General features: G+C 38.2%; 1 protein-coding gene across 1 annotated transcript; it reads left to right on the top strand.

Annotated features, from left to right (window-relative positions):
* The first annotated feature begins 4,814 nt into the window (after positions 1-4,814).
* ttc21b (tetratricopeptide repeat domain 21B) lies at positions 4,815-15,380 on the top strand. Its single transcript, XM_033324998.1, has 30 exons — positions 4,815-4,985; positions 5,329-5,458; positions 5,565-5,675; positions 5,789-5,955; positions 6,057-6,179; positions 6,472-6,629; positions 7,232-7,316; positions 7,472-7,570; positions 7,697-7,889; positions 8,005-8,102; positions 8,334-8,534; positions 8,726-8,855; positions 8,954-9,111; positions 10,002-10,226; positions 10,350-10,588; positions 10,999-11,071; positions 11,644-11,754; positions 11,834-11,972; positions 12,277-12,383; positions 12,622-12,810; positions 13,017-13,127; positions 13,232-13,313; positions 13,403-13,553; positions 13,645-13,806; positions 13,925-14,120; positions 14,412-14,636; positions 14,785-14,905; positions 14,997-15,064; positions 15,149-15,253; positions 15,304-15,380. The coding sequence occupies exons 1-29, from the start codon at positions 4,962-4,964 to the stop codon at positions 15,224-15,226; spliced, it is 3,954 nt and encodes a 1,317-aa protein (XP_033180889.1). The 5' UTR covers positions 4,815-4,961; the 3' UTR covers positions 15,227-15,253; positions 15,304-15,380.
* The last annotated feature ends 263 nt before the right edge of the window (positions 15,381-15,643 follow it).

Consider the following 15,643-nt stretch of genomic DNA (forward strand, 5'->3'; position numbering starts at 1 on the left):
TCAATTTTATTCAGCCATCAAACACACTCATTGTGCTTCATCTTAGTTTGCTACATGGTACCTATGTGCTATTTGCAATCTTGATAATTACGGTATGTACAATTTTTATCATGAAACTGCTGAACACACCTCAAAGAGATTTTGTCTGTCAAATATGGAAATGTTTGCACACTAACTTACCCTGTTATAAGTTACCTCACTTAACCATGCACCTCTGACAGTCTCCTCTAGATGGAAAACAACTGTAATATTGTCTCTTTGTAAGACATAAAACGTTTTACTTACATATACAGGTATTAGTTTATTATTATTATTACTATTATTAATATTGGGTGATGAACCTAGTCATTTTTTCTCTAATGATTATACAATTATGGAATCTATAAAGAATTACATTTTATTGCCTGTGATATGAAGCCAGATATATTATTCATATTTGGTTTATTCAGACAGACATGGGTGTGATATATTCAGCTGTGAGGTGATCACTGCATTTAATATATTGCTGATGTTACATGAGTATGCTCTCAAAGCTCTTTTCATTCAACCTTTTACTGCTTATATTTATTTGGGAATTGTGATTGGAAAAGCGTAGATGATCTTTTCTGTTTGCGTGTGCTTCGTAAACTGTTTTTCACAGTTTACCTCTCAATCTTTATCATGATAAATATCTCAGTTGGATGAAAGATAGTTCTGATTATATTTTGAATGACTGTCTGAAGGACATGGTGTTGCACATCTCGTGTGCCCTTGGCTGTTTCCTACTTCTGTTTACATTTTGTAGTAGCCGTTGCATCACTTTTGTCATTTCTTCCCATGACATTCATCCTAATCAGTGTCACAACTACATCTGTTGTTCCATGTTATAAAAGTATAATTCCATTCATGTAAGTATGTTTTGCATGTAATTAAACAGTTCAATACTTGCACTATACTTTATGCATAATGAAAGAATGTTTTGATTACAGAGAATTTAACATCTCCCATCATTCATATGCATAATGCTTGTAGTCTACCAATAAACTGCATGTGAGGCACTGCTATAACCCATTTCACTGAAAGCCATAAGAATAAAGATTACATGTACCTCAAGTTTGCCTAAAATATTTATTTATTCATCATGCTATTTAAAATGCATTTATGCATAATTTTATGTAAGGCTGTTTCATACTTTATGAGTTATAGGTGAAAGTGGGGATAGAGGTGGTTTACTGAAAATACTATACTGCTAGAGGTAGATCTATGCAACCAAAGGGTGGCATACTGTGCTTTGCTTTCTGTTTTTACTTTTTTGTCATTTTTTTCCATCTATGTTCTGGAGAAACTGTGTACGACAATATTGCAACATCAAGCAACATTTTTTTGTCTTCTCATCTCCTATTTTAATTTTTATGATCCAAAATCAGAAGGTCAGAGCACTCCTGTCTTTAATATACAATTTAAAATTAAAAGAAACAGATTTTTCTTATGTTGACTTTCACGTTGGGATTTTTAAAAACTGAAGCGGCAATGTTAGGATTCAAGGATCAAACATTCCATTGCTGAATAAGGTTGACATATAAAAATCAGGCTCTAGCTGAGTTGAGCTCTAGTCGAGTGAGTCGATTTAATGAAAAATGAACCAAAACTGCCAAGAACATATGATTCAATGGCGCTAAGCTCTAATACACTTGATGACTGTTACAAGGCTGATTGCTACCAAACCATAATCTGCATTAGTGTCATTTCAGAACCTGTAAAATGATGATGTTATCAGTGTCCATTTCATGTACAAAATGTAATAAGCACTCAAACTGTTAATGGTTCAATGTATATTGATCGCCTGTATCTCTTGGGATATTGAAAGCATTTATAAATCTATGACATTAAGCAAATCAGCTTAAGTGATATGACAATACTCTGTATTTTAGTCATTTAACCACCCATTTTCCATGATGGGTGCTTCAGAACTGAAAAACTGTATAGTGTATGTTATATATTCAGTGTGCAGTTTGTTATAGCCAACATCTGTAGAAGAAGCAAGAATCTGGTTTCTAAGTGTGCTTTGTGGCTTCTGCAGGAAACTATTAGCATCTTAAGCGGGTGGAACATTTTATTAATTATTAATCACTGTCCAAATATTCACAGTCCATTGCTTTTACCTATTGTGGCTGCTGAATCCTGAGGGCAGTAAACAGAAGGCTGATGGCAAAGTGCTGATTATTCCTGCCATTCTGTCTCACAACAATAATGTGATTATCAGTTTGTGCTACAACCGCTCAGTAGTTTATGGCTCACATGTTTTCCTGACAAGCCAGTCAGTAGAACAAAAAAATGTTTGCTCTCAGGTCTGATTATAACAGAAACAATAATTTATATGAAAATGTAAGAAGATTCTTTTCCTGTAAATTAATCAATAAATAAAAAAAATCTTTGCTCATGATGTCATTTACCAGCTGATGTAAGAGAGCCAATATACTGTGAACTGTATGACTGAAACAAGCACACAGCCCCACCCATGGCAACAGGTGGGGTTATAGGCTGTCTATTTTAATGACCAGTAAATCAAGAGTGATTCTGCAGATTCTCTTTGCTGGTTGCTCAGCAACATGACATCAAGCTCCTCTGTTAGACTGCATTAGGGTGGAAGGTCGGATGTTGGTCTGCCGTCCCCACCCTGGAAGTCTCAGAAGCTGAGCAATAATATGTGGACATGTTATTTGTGAAAGGATGTCTGGTTGGCTTAGGATCTTGCCACTGGCATGCATGGTGGGGCATGGTGAAAAACAATTCAGAGAGAAATCTGAGAATGCTACCCATAACAGGTCTGTAATTTTATTTGCTGTAGATAGATGGGAAGAAAATCCCATTAGATTAGGTAGTGGTGAGTTCCCCCCTACCTTCCCAATGTGCTAATAGACAGAAACACAGACTGTCTCACACACACACACACTTTTCATCTCAACCACTAAATTGTACACACTCACTGCTTCAAGTGAACCACTCCCTTAGTAACTCACAACAGCACACGCAAATACAAATGCTGCAGTATGCAGACAGTATCTTATCAATCAAAAGATTTCACAACAATATAGTTTTTATAAGAAATGTAAAAGTCCTGCCCATCAATATAATACCTGTCATGTGTTACATTGGCAAATTAGCACCTACATGTCTGTGCAAAAAAGTGCAAAGCAATCAATTTTTAAGCAACTATTTTATTGCAACACATATGGAAAAAGAAAAAAAAAGAGTTCATTAGCGAGTGAGCTGCTTGTATTATTGGGCATGGCTCTTTGATCAATAATGGCCTGCACAAACCACAATGGATATAGCCATTAGAATGCTATAGCAGTATATCCCAGGGGATACATATTCCACAGTATTTCCTCTAATAGGTTTTCAGATGCATTCTTTGTAAGTGCAACAACACATGCAGTATTTATTGTTTTTTGCTAAGTACAACACCTCAATTATCTCCCATGTCACTACCCTGCAAAAATGTTTGAAAATATCATTTATTCAAAATTTGACTAATAAATTAATATGTCACTGTTTAATAACTATTATTAATTAAGTTTATTAAGTAGCATTTATCTTGTGTATTTATATGACCAAATAAATGTGAGCTAAATCAGGTGGTACAGTAGCTACACAGACATTTCCCATTGCTGCACATGCTCAGAGCTCGATACCAACCTGATTTACTCTTCCATTGATGTGTGCTGCAGAGAGTAATGATTATGTGCCACAGTCAGTGCTAAATAGTATCTGACAAGGCATGGAAAGGTCTCTCTTGGAACAGTTGCACCCATGCTGGACACTGGCTGCTCCTGCCATGGACTTAACATTGTAGGCATCAAGAGTTCATGCTTAACAGTCAATGCACCATGTTGTATAACTTTAGGCCAGCAATTACCAGTGGCTGTGTGGAAATATGTTTCCACTGCACATGGTAAACTATGTAAAGCTGTGTCAACAGGTGAGCATTGGCTCAAAACTGTTTTTTCTTTCTTGGTTTCTTGCTTGGCTGAGCTGAACAAACAACAAAATGAGACAAGCTGACATTATCTTTAAGTGTCTTTCTGAGGATGGTAAAATGTGTAGGCCTGTCAGACAAACAGAAGGCCAGAACACCAAGTCTACGACCTGCAAGTATGAGGAGTGTAATCCAAAACCACTGAGCTCCCTCAAATTATTTCCATATATTTAAAGCAGAGGAGGATAAACTTACTTTGACATGCAATATTTTGTATATGCTTCAAATGCCCTAGAAGTCAGAACATGCGATGTTAGAAAAAATCACAGCCATTGGTAAAACAGACAATGACTTAATGTCTATAAATATTAATTCTACATTTTTCATATTTTCCATAGCCTATAGGTGATTTATCCGCTGAATAGTTAGTATTATTATTAGTAGTAGTACTTTTAGTATTTGTATTTGTATTGTTGTTGTTGTTGTTGTTGTTGTTGTTGTTGTTGTAATAGTAGTGGTGGTGTCACATTTTGTAAAAGGGTGACTGCGCCACCTGGAGATACAGACGAAACTACATCCATCAGTCTAAAGATGGAGTCTATTGTTTTTGGCATTTTTCCCTGAATTTCGTCTTTCGGGCTGCGATGCGCGAAACACTTTCACAATCATCGCCAAAGAAAAAATACTTCTAAAATATCTACGAATTCTGAATGGGTATTAAATATGGTCTGGGTTGGATCTGTCAGCAACAGCAGCGGCTGCGGTATAAAAAAGCTAAGCAAGTGGTGCCTGAAAGGTAAAACCAAGGGATAAGATTTCATTGAGCTCTGCTGCTGTTACTAAGTTACCGGGCAACGCTGAAGGAGCAAGATGGCGAAAACACAGCTAACCTAACGTTAAGACTGCACTAAATATCGTCTTTGTGCTAAAATACACTGAAGAAGACAGGCTAAACCCGCAGGTATTTTCAGCTACTGTTTAAGCAGAAAGCGTCTCAGCCAAGATGGAGGATGAAGAGTCTACGTTGGTAAGCGAATATGTCTTAATGATACAGCTCCATAGGCTGTGGGAGACACTAACATTACAATTTAGCTAACTCTTAGCTGACTATATTCTCGGGGGTTGTGTCAAATAGATAAAGTTTGCCCCAGTTTACAAATGCAACCATAACAATTCATTAAAGTTAATAAACGTTAGCTAACATACCAGTGAATATATACTGAAGATAAACGCAGGGTCCTTCTTTTCATTTGGGTTTGCATGTTACGTTGTGCTGTTATGAAAATAACATTGGTTGGGAGCGTGTATTTTTGTTACTACTATGATTCTCTCTACCTGCGAACACGGTGTCTTCTGTGTGTTCTCCACAGGCTTTGATAAATTACTATTGCTATGAAAAGTATTTCAATCACGCTGTAATCGCTGCGACAGCTGCCAAAAGGAAATTCAGTCACGATCCCATCTACACTTTTTTCCATGCGTTTGGTACCTTGATGCAAGGTGAGTGTGAAACACTAAAATAAAGTAATTGCATTAGCCTTTTCTGTTCGGACTGTAGAGTCTTTGCAGTCTGGCACACATGTATTTATGTTAATATTTACTACAGATCAAATTCAAGAAGCCTCAGCAGAGTTGGACACGATAAGAGACAGCCGAGATGTTTCTCTCTGCACGTTGATGGCTCTCGTCTATGCTGAGAAAAAACAGAAGAATCCAGGTAACCCAACATTCAGTGGACCCTTTATTCCTGTCACAGTTGTTTTAAATACAGTTTAAAAGATCTGGACACACTGGTTGGTAATTTTCTGATAACTTCCTTTGAATTGACAGACAGAGAAGTCATTCAAGAACTTGATGCAAAAGTCAAAGAAGATCGTAAAAGTGCATCTCCCAAAAGTCTGTACTATGCTGGGATGTTTCTCTGGCTGATCGGACGAAATGATAAGGCAAGGGAATACATAGATAGAATGATCAAACTCTCCAATGCTCCTAGAGAGGTGAGATTTGCATTTGTTATCTGTTTGAGAAATACATCAGTTTTTGTTTTTAATATTTATGTATTCTGATCATTCACTGACTCTTTATTGATATTGTTCAGGGTATAATACTCAAAGCCTGGATAGATGTGACATCTGGTAAAGATGCTTACATCAGAAAATCTGGGAAATACTTTGATGAAGGACTGAAAGAGAAAGCAGATGTGTTCTCCCTGATGGGAAAGGTGAGATGGGAAATACGAATTCATGTTGAAAGCTGAAAATCTTACAGTTATCATTTTTCATAATTTGTGTCCCTCTTAGTATATGTATCCATTTACCGTATGAAATATCTTGCACTGTTCTTTAACAGTACCGTATTTAAATAATTCTCACCTTTTGATTGTTAATGAGAGGTTCATTACATAAACATATTTAGATTTTCTTATTTATATTCAACAGTAACAGACAGACATAGTCATGTTTTTACTGGCCTCTGCATATGAAACACTGTGAACAATGTTTGTACTGTCACAGGCACAATACTATGAATATCGTCAAAACTACTCCGGAGCATTGGAGATGGTTAACCAGGTCATTGTTGGTTTCCCTGGGTACATACCTGCTCTGATCAAGAAGATGAAACTGTTGCTCAGCCTTCAAGACTGGGAGCAAACAATAGATGCAGCACACAGGTAACTGCCAGTGCAAGCTTCTTCCTCCCCAGCCTAAAAAAAAAAAAACTCAGTTCGGTTCCTCTGGTGGGATCAGAAGGTTCAAAAAAATATTTCTAATCACCACCAGACACTTAAGAAAAATACACTGTCCAGCTTGACAAATGGCTAAGCATTGAAGTGCAAATGAAACACTAGAGTGATGCCTCAGACCAGCACATACCGACTAAGTATTGTTTGTGCTCTCTCCTCTCGCCCCTCTGGATCGTAGCCAGGCTCAGACAGCATTAAAACACCTTTGAGCCAAAGTGCAGACGTCTAACACAATTCCAAAGAGTTACCACTTCAGGTTTGCTGAAAAGGAGAAAAATGATTACTAAGTTTAGAGTCACTGTGGCCCCTCATTGAGATGTTGTGAAGTGAGAGGGTTGCAAGAGGTATACTGTATACTTTACATCCTTTGGTGGCACTCACTGTTACTTTTATTTTTAATGTTATTTGTCTCAGAGCTGAACAGAGTAGTGCAGGAGTATCAGATAGTCTATTGTTATCAATCAAAGAAATCCAAGCTTATTAAGTGTAGGAGATGGACTTCATTTACAGTACCATGTGTCATGTTTCAGGCTTTTACAGAAGGATAAAAATAACCCAGAGGCACTACGGATGCTAGCTGTACATTCTGTATGCAGAGATGGAGATATTATTGAGGTAAAGTTCCCTTTTCATATGTTCATACTTTAAAGTCATGGGGATGCAAGTGAGCAGTAATCAAAATTAAAAGCTAAATTCTGGCATTTGTGATGAGCTGAGCTGTGGTAAACTGCTGATCAGTTTACAGAAACCTTTTATATCTCTCCTGGCAGTCAGTAAGGCAGCTTTCAAACCTCATCAGCAGTTTAGAAATTCTGGAACCACACAACCCTGAGCTTTTCTACAGGATGTCTCTAGCCTTCACCCGCATTGTAAGACGATTTTCAGTATTCTTTGTAAATATTTGATGTTATAGTTTTGTTGTCAAGTCTAAAGAGCCCCATGATCTATGTGAAATTTGTTCATCTATAACTGTTCTTGTTTTTGTTTTCTTAAAGTGTGGACGAAATGAAAAGGTGATTGAGCAGACCTTCAGGATGGTGGAAAGAGCGTTCTCTGTTGCATCTGGGGACTCTGATTTTGCCACAGAGCTTGGCTACCAGATGGTGCTTCAGGGTCGAATCAAGGAGGCTATGAAGTGGTACAAGACCGCCTTAACTTTGGATGAGAGCACTTTTTCTGCTTTGACTGGTAACATGTTGCAATGTTTAATTTGCCATTTATGCAACACTTAGAGTCTATCTGAAAATATGACTTTTTTTAAAAAAATATATTTTTTTAAATTTATTTATTTATTTTTGCCCAGGCCTTATTCGTTGCCAGCTGATAGAGGGACACTTTGATGATGCAGAACATCAGCTGGAATTTCTTACAGAAATTCAACAGTCTATTGGAAAATCAGGGGTAATCTCTGTTATAAATGTCAACAGATTAATTTAAATTAATGTCTTTTAAATATCCAAGAAAATGGGGGTTATTATAGTTTAGATGTATTTATTTTACTTTAAAACATAATATGCTAAAGCACTAAGTATGGATGTTTGGCAAGATGAGTTTCAGTTGTTCCTGTGTGTCTGTTTTCCCTGTAGATATTCTTCCTGGCAGACTTTTACTTTTGTTTTTTCTCCATAATAGGAGCTCCTGTACCTGCGTGCCTTTCTGGCAGTGAAAAAGTGCCGGCCTCAGGAAGATGTGACTAACCTGCTGAACGATGCAGTGGACACACATTTCTCCACACTGCAGGGTCTGCCCTTAGGGGTGGAGTACTTTGAGAAGCTCAACCCAGACTTCCTGTTGGAGATTGTCAAAGAGTACCTTGCACTCTGTCCTGCTAAGGTACCACTGTGAGATATGTTAGTTGCAGCCAGTTATTTATTTATTTTCCTGCTATCTATTGCATTTTTTGGATTACACATTAGGGGAGAGTGTGTTACAGCTCTACATACTCCATCCTCTTGTAAAAATCTGTTGGTAAAAAAAAAAAAAAAAGAGGGACTTTGCAGCTAATTCTACTGTTCACATTTTAGCCTCCAGCCCAGGGCCAGCCTCCTCCTCCTCAGCTCCAGCACTGTGCTACATTGTTGAATACTGTGGTCAAGCTTGTACCAGGCCTTCTTCAAGGGGTCTTCTTACTAGCCAAAGTCAGATATCAGTCGGGTGAGTACTTCATTTCATATATGTTATAGTGTTTTTGCTTGTTTGCATGTTTGCTACTTGCTTCTATGTTGAACTGCATTGCTTCTGTGTTCATTCAGGTGACATTGACGCCGCTCAGAGCAGTCTACAGCATTGCTTGGAACAGTGTCCATCTCATGCAGATGCACATCTGCTAATGGCGCAGATCCATCTGCTGCAGGGTAACTTCACACTGTGTTCCCAGTCTCTTGAACTCTGCCTCAGCCATAACTTTGAGGTAAGATTACCATCAAGATGACAGAATTATTAGCTGCTAAATCTTTATGAGACAATGTACACCCAGGCTGTTATTTGACCCATGGCAAAATATGCAAATACGTTGCAGCTCTGCTACTTTCTATGTAGCAGTTGTAAACATGTCAGCTTGTCTTCAGCTAGTCACATTAATCCTGCTAATGATGATGTAAGTTAAAGGAAGAAGAAAGTGGCATTCAGTAAACATACTTTGACTCCTCAAAAAATAACTTCTAAAGGATATTGTCACCAAGTATTTACTGCTAATGTGTATTGTAAAACTGTAACATTTATATTTTCCAATTCCACTACTTCAAAAATGTTTGGATTATGTAGTAAGGTTTGGACTCATAATTTACAGTGTTTGGGTTAGTGTATAACCAGTGTAAGTGTCACTGAATGATCAGCTGTTTTAGGCTGATTAAAATTATTCACTGGCTTGAATCGAGAGCTACATCACAGATTTATAATCATATTGACAATGTTGGCTCTGGTTAACTCTAGGGATTTCGTGTTGTGGAAATTTTGAAAAACTTTAATATTCTAAGGAGAATCTGAAATGAACTGTGACCTAAATGTCTGTTAGATGTTTTATCGTCTTCGCAAAGACGTTATCGTCATGACACAGAAACAAAGGGCACAATGAGGTTTATATAGTATTATCAGGATGGATACAGAAGCTGTCAGAGCCAGTCTTTGTCCCTGACAGGGAAGATACTGATTAAATGAGTCAAGGCGTTCTAGTCAGAAATGCAAAACAAGAACAAACAGGTGCCATAACAATAATTTGTGGTAAGGACATCTTTATAAAGTTCATAAAATAGATTTTCCACTACAGTGTCCAAAGGTATTGTGATCTATTTGCCATTTTAGATTCGAGAACATCCTTTATACCACCTGATTAAGGCTCAGGCTAAGAAGAAAATGGGTGAGCTGACAGAGGCTATTCAGACATTGCAGATGGCTATGAGTCTTCCAGGTGTTCGCAGAGCTGGATCCTCGTCCAAGTCTAAGAACAAGAAGATTGAGCTTAGCACTGCTGACTGTGTCTCTGTCTTCTTGGAGTTAGCTGAGGCCCTGTGGCTCAATGGAGAACAGGTAAGGTAGTGAGTTTGCATTTGTCATTTGTGAAGGGTAGAACATGATCTTTTCGGGTTCCCCATATATGTGTGATTCACGGAAAGTACTATTTGAGCATATGAATGATTTTTAATACTTCAGCACGAAGCAGCAAAGGTGATACAAGATGCCATCAATGAGTTTTCGGGCACCCCTGAGGAGCTTCGTGTCACCATTGCCAATGCGGACCTGGCTCTGTTGCGTGGTGACACTGAGCTGGCACTGAGTATGCTCAGAAACATTACCCCTGAGCAGCCCTACTACATCCAGACCAAAGAGAAAATGGCTGAGATATATCTGAACCACAGGAAAGAGAAACGTCTCTATGCAAGCTGTTACAGGTGAGTAATAAATTTGGATCAAAATTAACAGAAACAGCACACTGAAATCTGAGAGTGATCAAGATGTAAGATAGTAGGTGAATATGTGTACACTCACTCCATTTGAGGCGGAATGCATTGTAAATATTTGACTGAATGGCATGATATCCAGTAGTGCACCAACATGTCAACCAACAAGGTTTGTAGGAGGATTTGGAAAACCAAAACATTTTTACTTTTAAACCTTTCATGCAGCTTGGAGGAAATGTGTTTTCTCCAGTTGTCTCTGGTCTTTTCTTGGTTTCCGATGCTACTTGTATTGACAGCTGATACATAGTGAAGCATGACTGAACCTCAGATCAGCAGAGATGTACATTGTGTGTACATAATGAAGTCCACCATATGTTCTGTTTTATCTCTGTTTTCTCCAGAGAAATGGTGGAGAAGCTGCCCAGCACTCACACATATCTCTTGCTAGGAGATGCTTACATGCACATTCAAGAAGTAAGTAGAACAATTATAACTTTCACATTCCTGTTATTGCTTTTCATGTAATGGAATATTGTAGCATTCTGATATTTGATATTTTCCCTTTTGATGTGCCATGATGGAGCTGTATTGAAATATTCAAGAGACTGTCGTGGAAAAAAAGTGTCTAAAAGGAATCTTCTTTCTAATCACAACCTGGATCTAAGAGCAGTATGATGAAATACAATGGTTAAGAAATGCTGTTTTTTGTAGAAGGACTCAGGATGTCCCAAACTTTTATAAATGGATAATGTGAACATCCCATCTCGTCCCCTGAATATAATGTGAGCAAATCTCGGCTTTGTTGGCTGAATAAAAATGCATTTATCTCAGTAATTTGGCTTAGAGTTAGTTTTCCATGTGCCTTGGAAAACCTGGAAAATTGCAGCTTACTTTTTAGGTTGACATGTCAAATATCAGTTGAACATCCTGGAAAACTATGTAATGAGAATGAAGAGGGAGAGTTTTAAAGTATTAAAGTCCTCCTCCAACAGCATGCAGCTGAAACTTTGTTTTGTACCACTTACATCACATGTGTTTATCCTTAGCCAGAGAACGCCATTGAGGTTTATGAGCATGCTCTTAAGAAAAACCCCAAAGATGGTGCTTTAGCTAGCAAGATTGGAAAAGCCCTGGTCAAGACTCATAACTACGTCAAGGTTAGTTTTGTACACTCATTTGAAGATAAATAAAATTCACCCACAGATAAACAGTTGACACAAGGCTGCTATTTCTCAGGCAATAAATTACTATGAAGCTGCTTTGAAAACTGAGCAACAGAATTTCCTTCGCTATGACCTGGCCGAGCTGCTGATGAAGATGAAGCAATATGAGCGTTGTGAAAGAATCCTGCATCAGGCTTTGGCCCATGAACCAGGTACTTGAGACGTCACAGTACCTTCAAACACAGATAACTCTTGACGTCAAGCACCACAATAAAAAAAGTACAGGCGAATGTGATGTTAGTTTGTGCTCAGACACAATGATGCAATTTATGCTTCAGTATAAACAATGTCATACAAAGACAGAAAGAGCATATTATCTAATATTGTTTATGCAATCTGCTTTGAGTTTGTAAACCACAACATGTCTGCTGTGTTTCAAAACAAGATTGTTTTTATTTTTTTATTTTATTAATTTTTTTTTTGTTTTGTTCACTTTTTCATTTTGGATCAACCCAGTGAATGAACTTCCCACACTCTCAGATGATTGCCGTTACTTGGTCCTGTTGGCAAAAATACAGAACAAGGTTGACAAAAATGAGGATGCTTTACTTTCCCTGCAAAAAGTAAGCAGTTTCAATTCTCAGGCTGTCCCTGCATTTGTCAGTTTTCCACATTTTGTTACAAATATTTTGTCTGATTGTTTCTGAGCCTTACTTACTGTTTGGCCTAAAAAGACAGATAGAGAGCAAAATAAAATTATGCAAACTCAGTATTCTTCTCTGAGAATGAGAATGATAACGACTATTATTACCAGTGTTGTGATTATTTCCATAATAAGGTTGTGTATTTGCTCCTTCATAGGCTCGGGATGTGCAGGCCAAGGTGCTGAAGCGGGTGCAGTTGGAGCAGCCTGACGCCATCCCCATGCAGAAGCAGCTTGCAGCCGAGATCTGTGCTGAGATCGCTAAACACTACACAAGTCAGAGGGGCTACGAGAGAGCCGTCAAATTCTACAAAGAAGCTCTTGTGTATTGTGAGACAGATCGCAAGGTCAGTGCAGCTGAATCAAAAACGTTCTGTGTACTCACTGCAGCTGTGGTTAACAAGCACTGGCATCTTTTGGCATTGCGTCCCTGTGTTTTAAAATTCTTAGTTGTAGTTTGATTTAAAAAGGCCTGACTTATCTGTCTTACATTATTCCACAAATAAACTTGTCTCATTGACTTTATTTAACTGAATGTACTCCCTGTTCCTAGGTGATGCTGGAGTTGGCACGGCTCTACCTCACGCTGGATGAGGTTGATGCGTGCCAGGAGCAATGTAGCGTCATTCTGAAGAATGACCAGTTTAATGAAGAGGCAACTCTGGTTTGTTCTGCCTGTCTGCTTCCACAGTTGTGATTATAACCTTTTTTGAGGGGCAAAAGGGGACATATATAGAGAGCAGTTTTCTTATGTATGCTTGTCTTTAGATGATGGCTGACATTATGTTCAGGAAGCAGGACTATGAACAGGCAGTTTTCCACTTTCAACAGCTCTTGGAGCGCAAACCAGGTACCAAAATTTCTGCTGAATGTAAATACAAATTGATGATTTCACCTTCCGTAAATGGAAAGCATAATAACTTACACCTGTAATCTCAGACAACTACCCAACTCTGACACGTCTCATTGACTTGTTGAGGAGGGCCGGGAAGTTGGAAGAAATCCCTAGATTTCTTGATATGGCAGAAAAACATTCTTCCAGAACTAAGTTTGACCCTGGGTTTAACTACTGCAAAGGACTATATCTTTGGTAAATTTGGAAGAGTATTTTGTCAACATTATGGTAACATCTGTTTGAAGTATAGTGCGTTTTTCTGATTAAGTTTGTGCTTGGTGCCCAGGTATACTGGAGAACCTAATGATGCTCTGCGACACTTCAATAAAGCACGGAAAGACAATGACTGGGGTCAAAATGCTGTATATAACATGATTGAAATCTACCTAAACCCTGACAATGACACCATGGGAGGAGAGGTTTTTGAGAATTTAGATGGTGATATTGGGTGAGTGGACATAGGAGTATGCTGTTCTAACTGAAACATTATACTGTATACAGTATATATATTTGTATGTTTTAAACCCACAGGCTTAGTTCTAGTGCTCACCATTGTTTCCTATCAGGAACTCCACTGAGAAGCAGGAGTCAGAGCAGCTTGCGGTGAGAACGGCCGAGAAGCTGCTGAAGGAGATAAAGCCTCAGACAGCAGGTGGACACATACAGCTCCGCATCCTGGAGAACTACTGCCTTCTGGCAACTAAACAGAAAGGCAATGTAGAGAAAGCCCTCAATGTTTTTACAGAGATTGCAAACAGTGAAGTAAGTAAACTCCATACTATGTACATGAGTTACCGCCGTCTCTCTTGTATAAATACACTCACACCAGTAGATGTTCTATTAGGTTATAAATTGCACAGTTTCAGGCAGAGTTAAAGGGATCGGTTTTGTGAATTTAATTTGTTGAACCATTTACCATAATGTAATGAATGTGCTGTACTGACATAATGTAATGTCAGTACAGTTTAGGGTGTAAACAAATGGGAGTGGGAAGGCAGAGGAGGATGTTGTCAGATTCATCCTGTCCAACCAGAATTCTTTGTTTGAATTCAGAAAGACCACATGTCAGCACTGTTGGCCATGGCGACAGCTTATATGATGCTAAAACAAACTCCCAGAGCCAGAAACCAGCTCAAACGCATAGCTAAGATGAACTGGACCATTGTTGACGCAGATGAGTTTGAGAAGAGCTGGCTACTCTTGGCTGACATCTATATCCATTCAGGGAAGTATGACATGGCCGGCGACCTCTTAAAGAGATGCCTCAATCATAACAAGGCCAGTACTGAAAATATTGTCCAAATAATAAATTGTTAACAAGGCAATTTACTCACACAAAAACCGTTTATTTTGTGACTTTCTCATAATACAGAGGCCCACTTATTTTTAGTATGTTCTGATAATAATTGCTTTTTTTTTTCCACAGTCATGCTGTAAAGCTTATGAATATCTGGGTTACATAATGGAAAAAGAGCAGGCTTTCCGTGATGCAGCACTTAACTATGAACTGGCTTGGAAATTTGGAAACCAGACCAACCCAACTATCGGTATGTTAACTAAACATCACAGGTCCAGTTCTGTTTATGAGGACAGAAGGATTGAGGAATTTCTAATACATGGTGTCTCTTTTTATTTTAGGATACAAGCTTGCTTTCAACTACTTAAAAGCAAAGAGGCATGTTGATGCCATAGATGTGTGTCATAAGGTGAGACACCTGTGGATGTTCATATTTCTAGAGCTTCAAACTGTTTATATCATGTCATTTTTTATTTTATTTTTTTGTCCATAGGTTCTGGCTGCTCATCCAAATTATCCAAAAATGAGAAAAGACATCCTGGACAAGGCTCGTGCTGCCCTGAGATCTTAGTGTTGAGTGAGTGTGTGTGTGTGTGTGTGTGTGTGTGTGTGTGCGCGCGTGTGTGTGTGCGCGCGCGCTCGTGTGTGCTCAAGCAAGAAGTGTAGATGTGTCTATATGTGAGATGTAACCACAGTTTCTGTAATAAAGAGTAACTTTGATTGAATCTATTATTATTGTTTGGCTTTTACTGTGTAGTTTGAAGGACGTGCAGTTTTTGGAAAACGCCTTAAACACTTTGAGTTAACTTTTTTTTTTTCTACTTTTTTGAGTATACAAACAATTGGGTTCTGTAACAAAAGGGCTCAAGTTGTGTCTTTAAGTTAATTTGTATGAAAATCTGATTTTTATTGTGTGCTGAATATTATATGTGTCTGCATAATATGAATAATAAAATATGAATATTATATGTGTCTGCGTATATATATA

Source organism: Mastacembelus armatus, chromosome 21 (genome assembly GCF_900324485.2).
Source record: "Mastacembelus armatus chromosome 21, fMasArm1.2, whole genome shotgun sequence".
Taxonomy (NCBI): domain Eukaryota; kingdom Metazoa; phylum Chordata; class Actinopteri; order Synbranchiformes; family Mastacembelidae; genus Mastacembelus; species Mastacembelus armatus.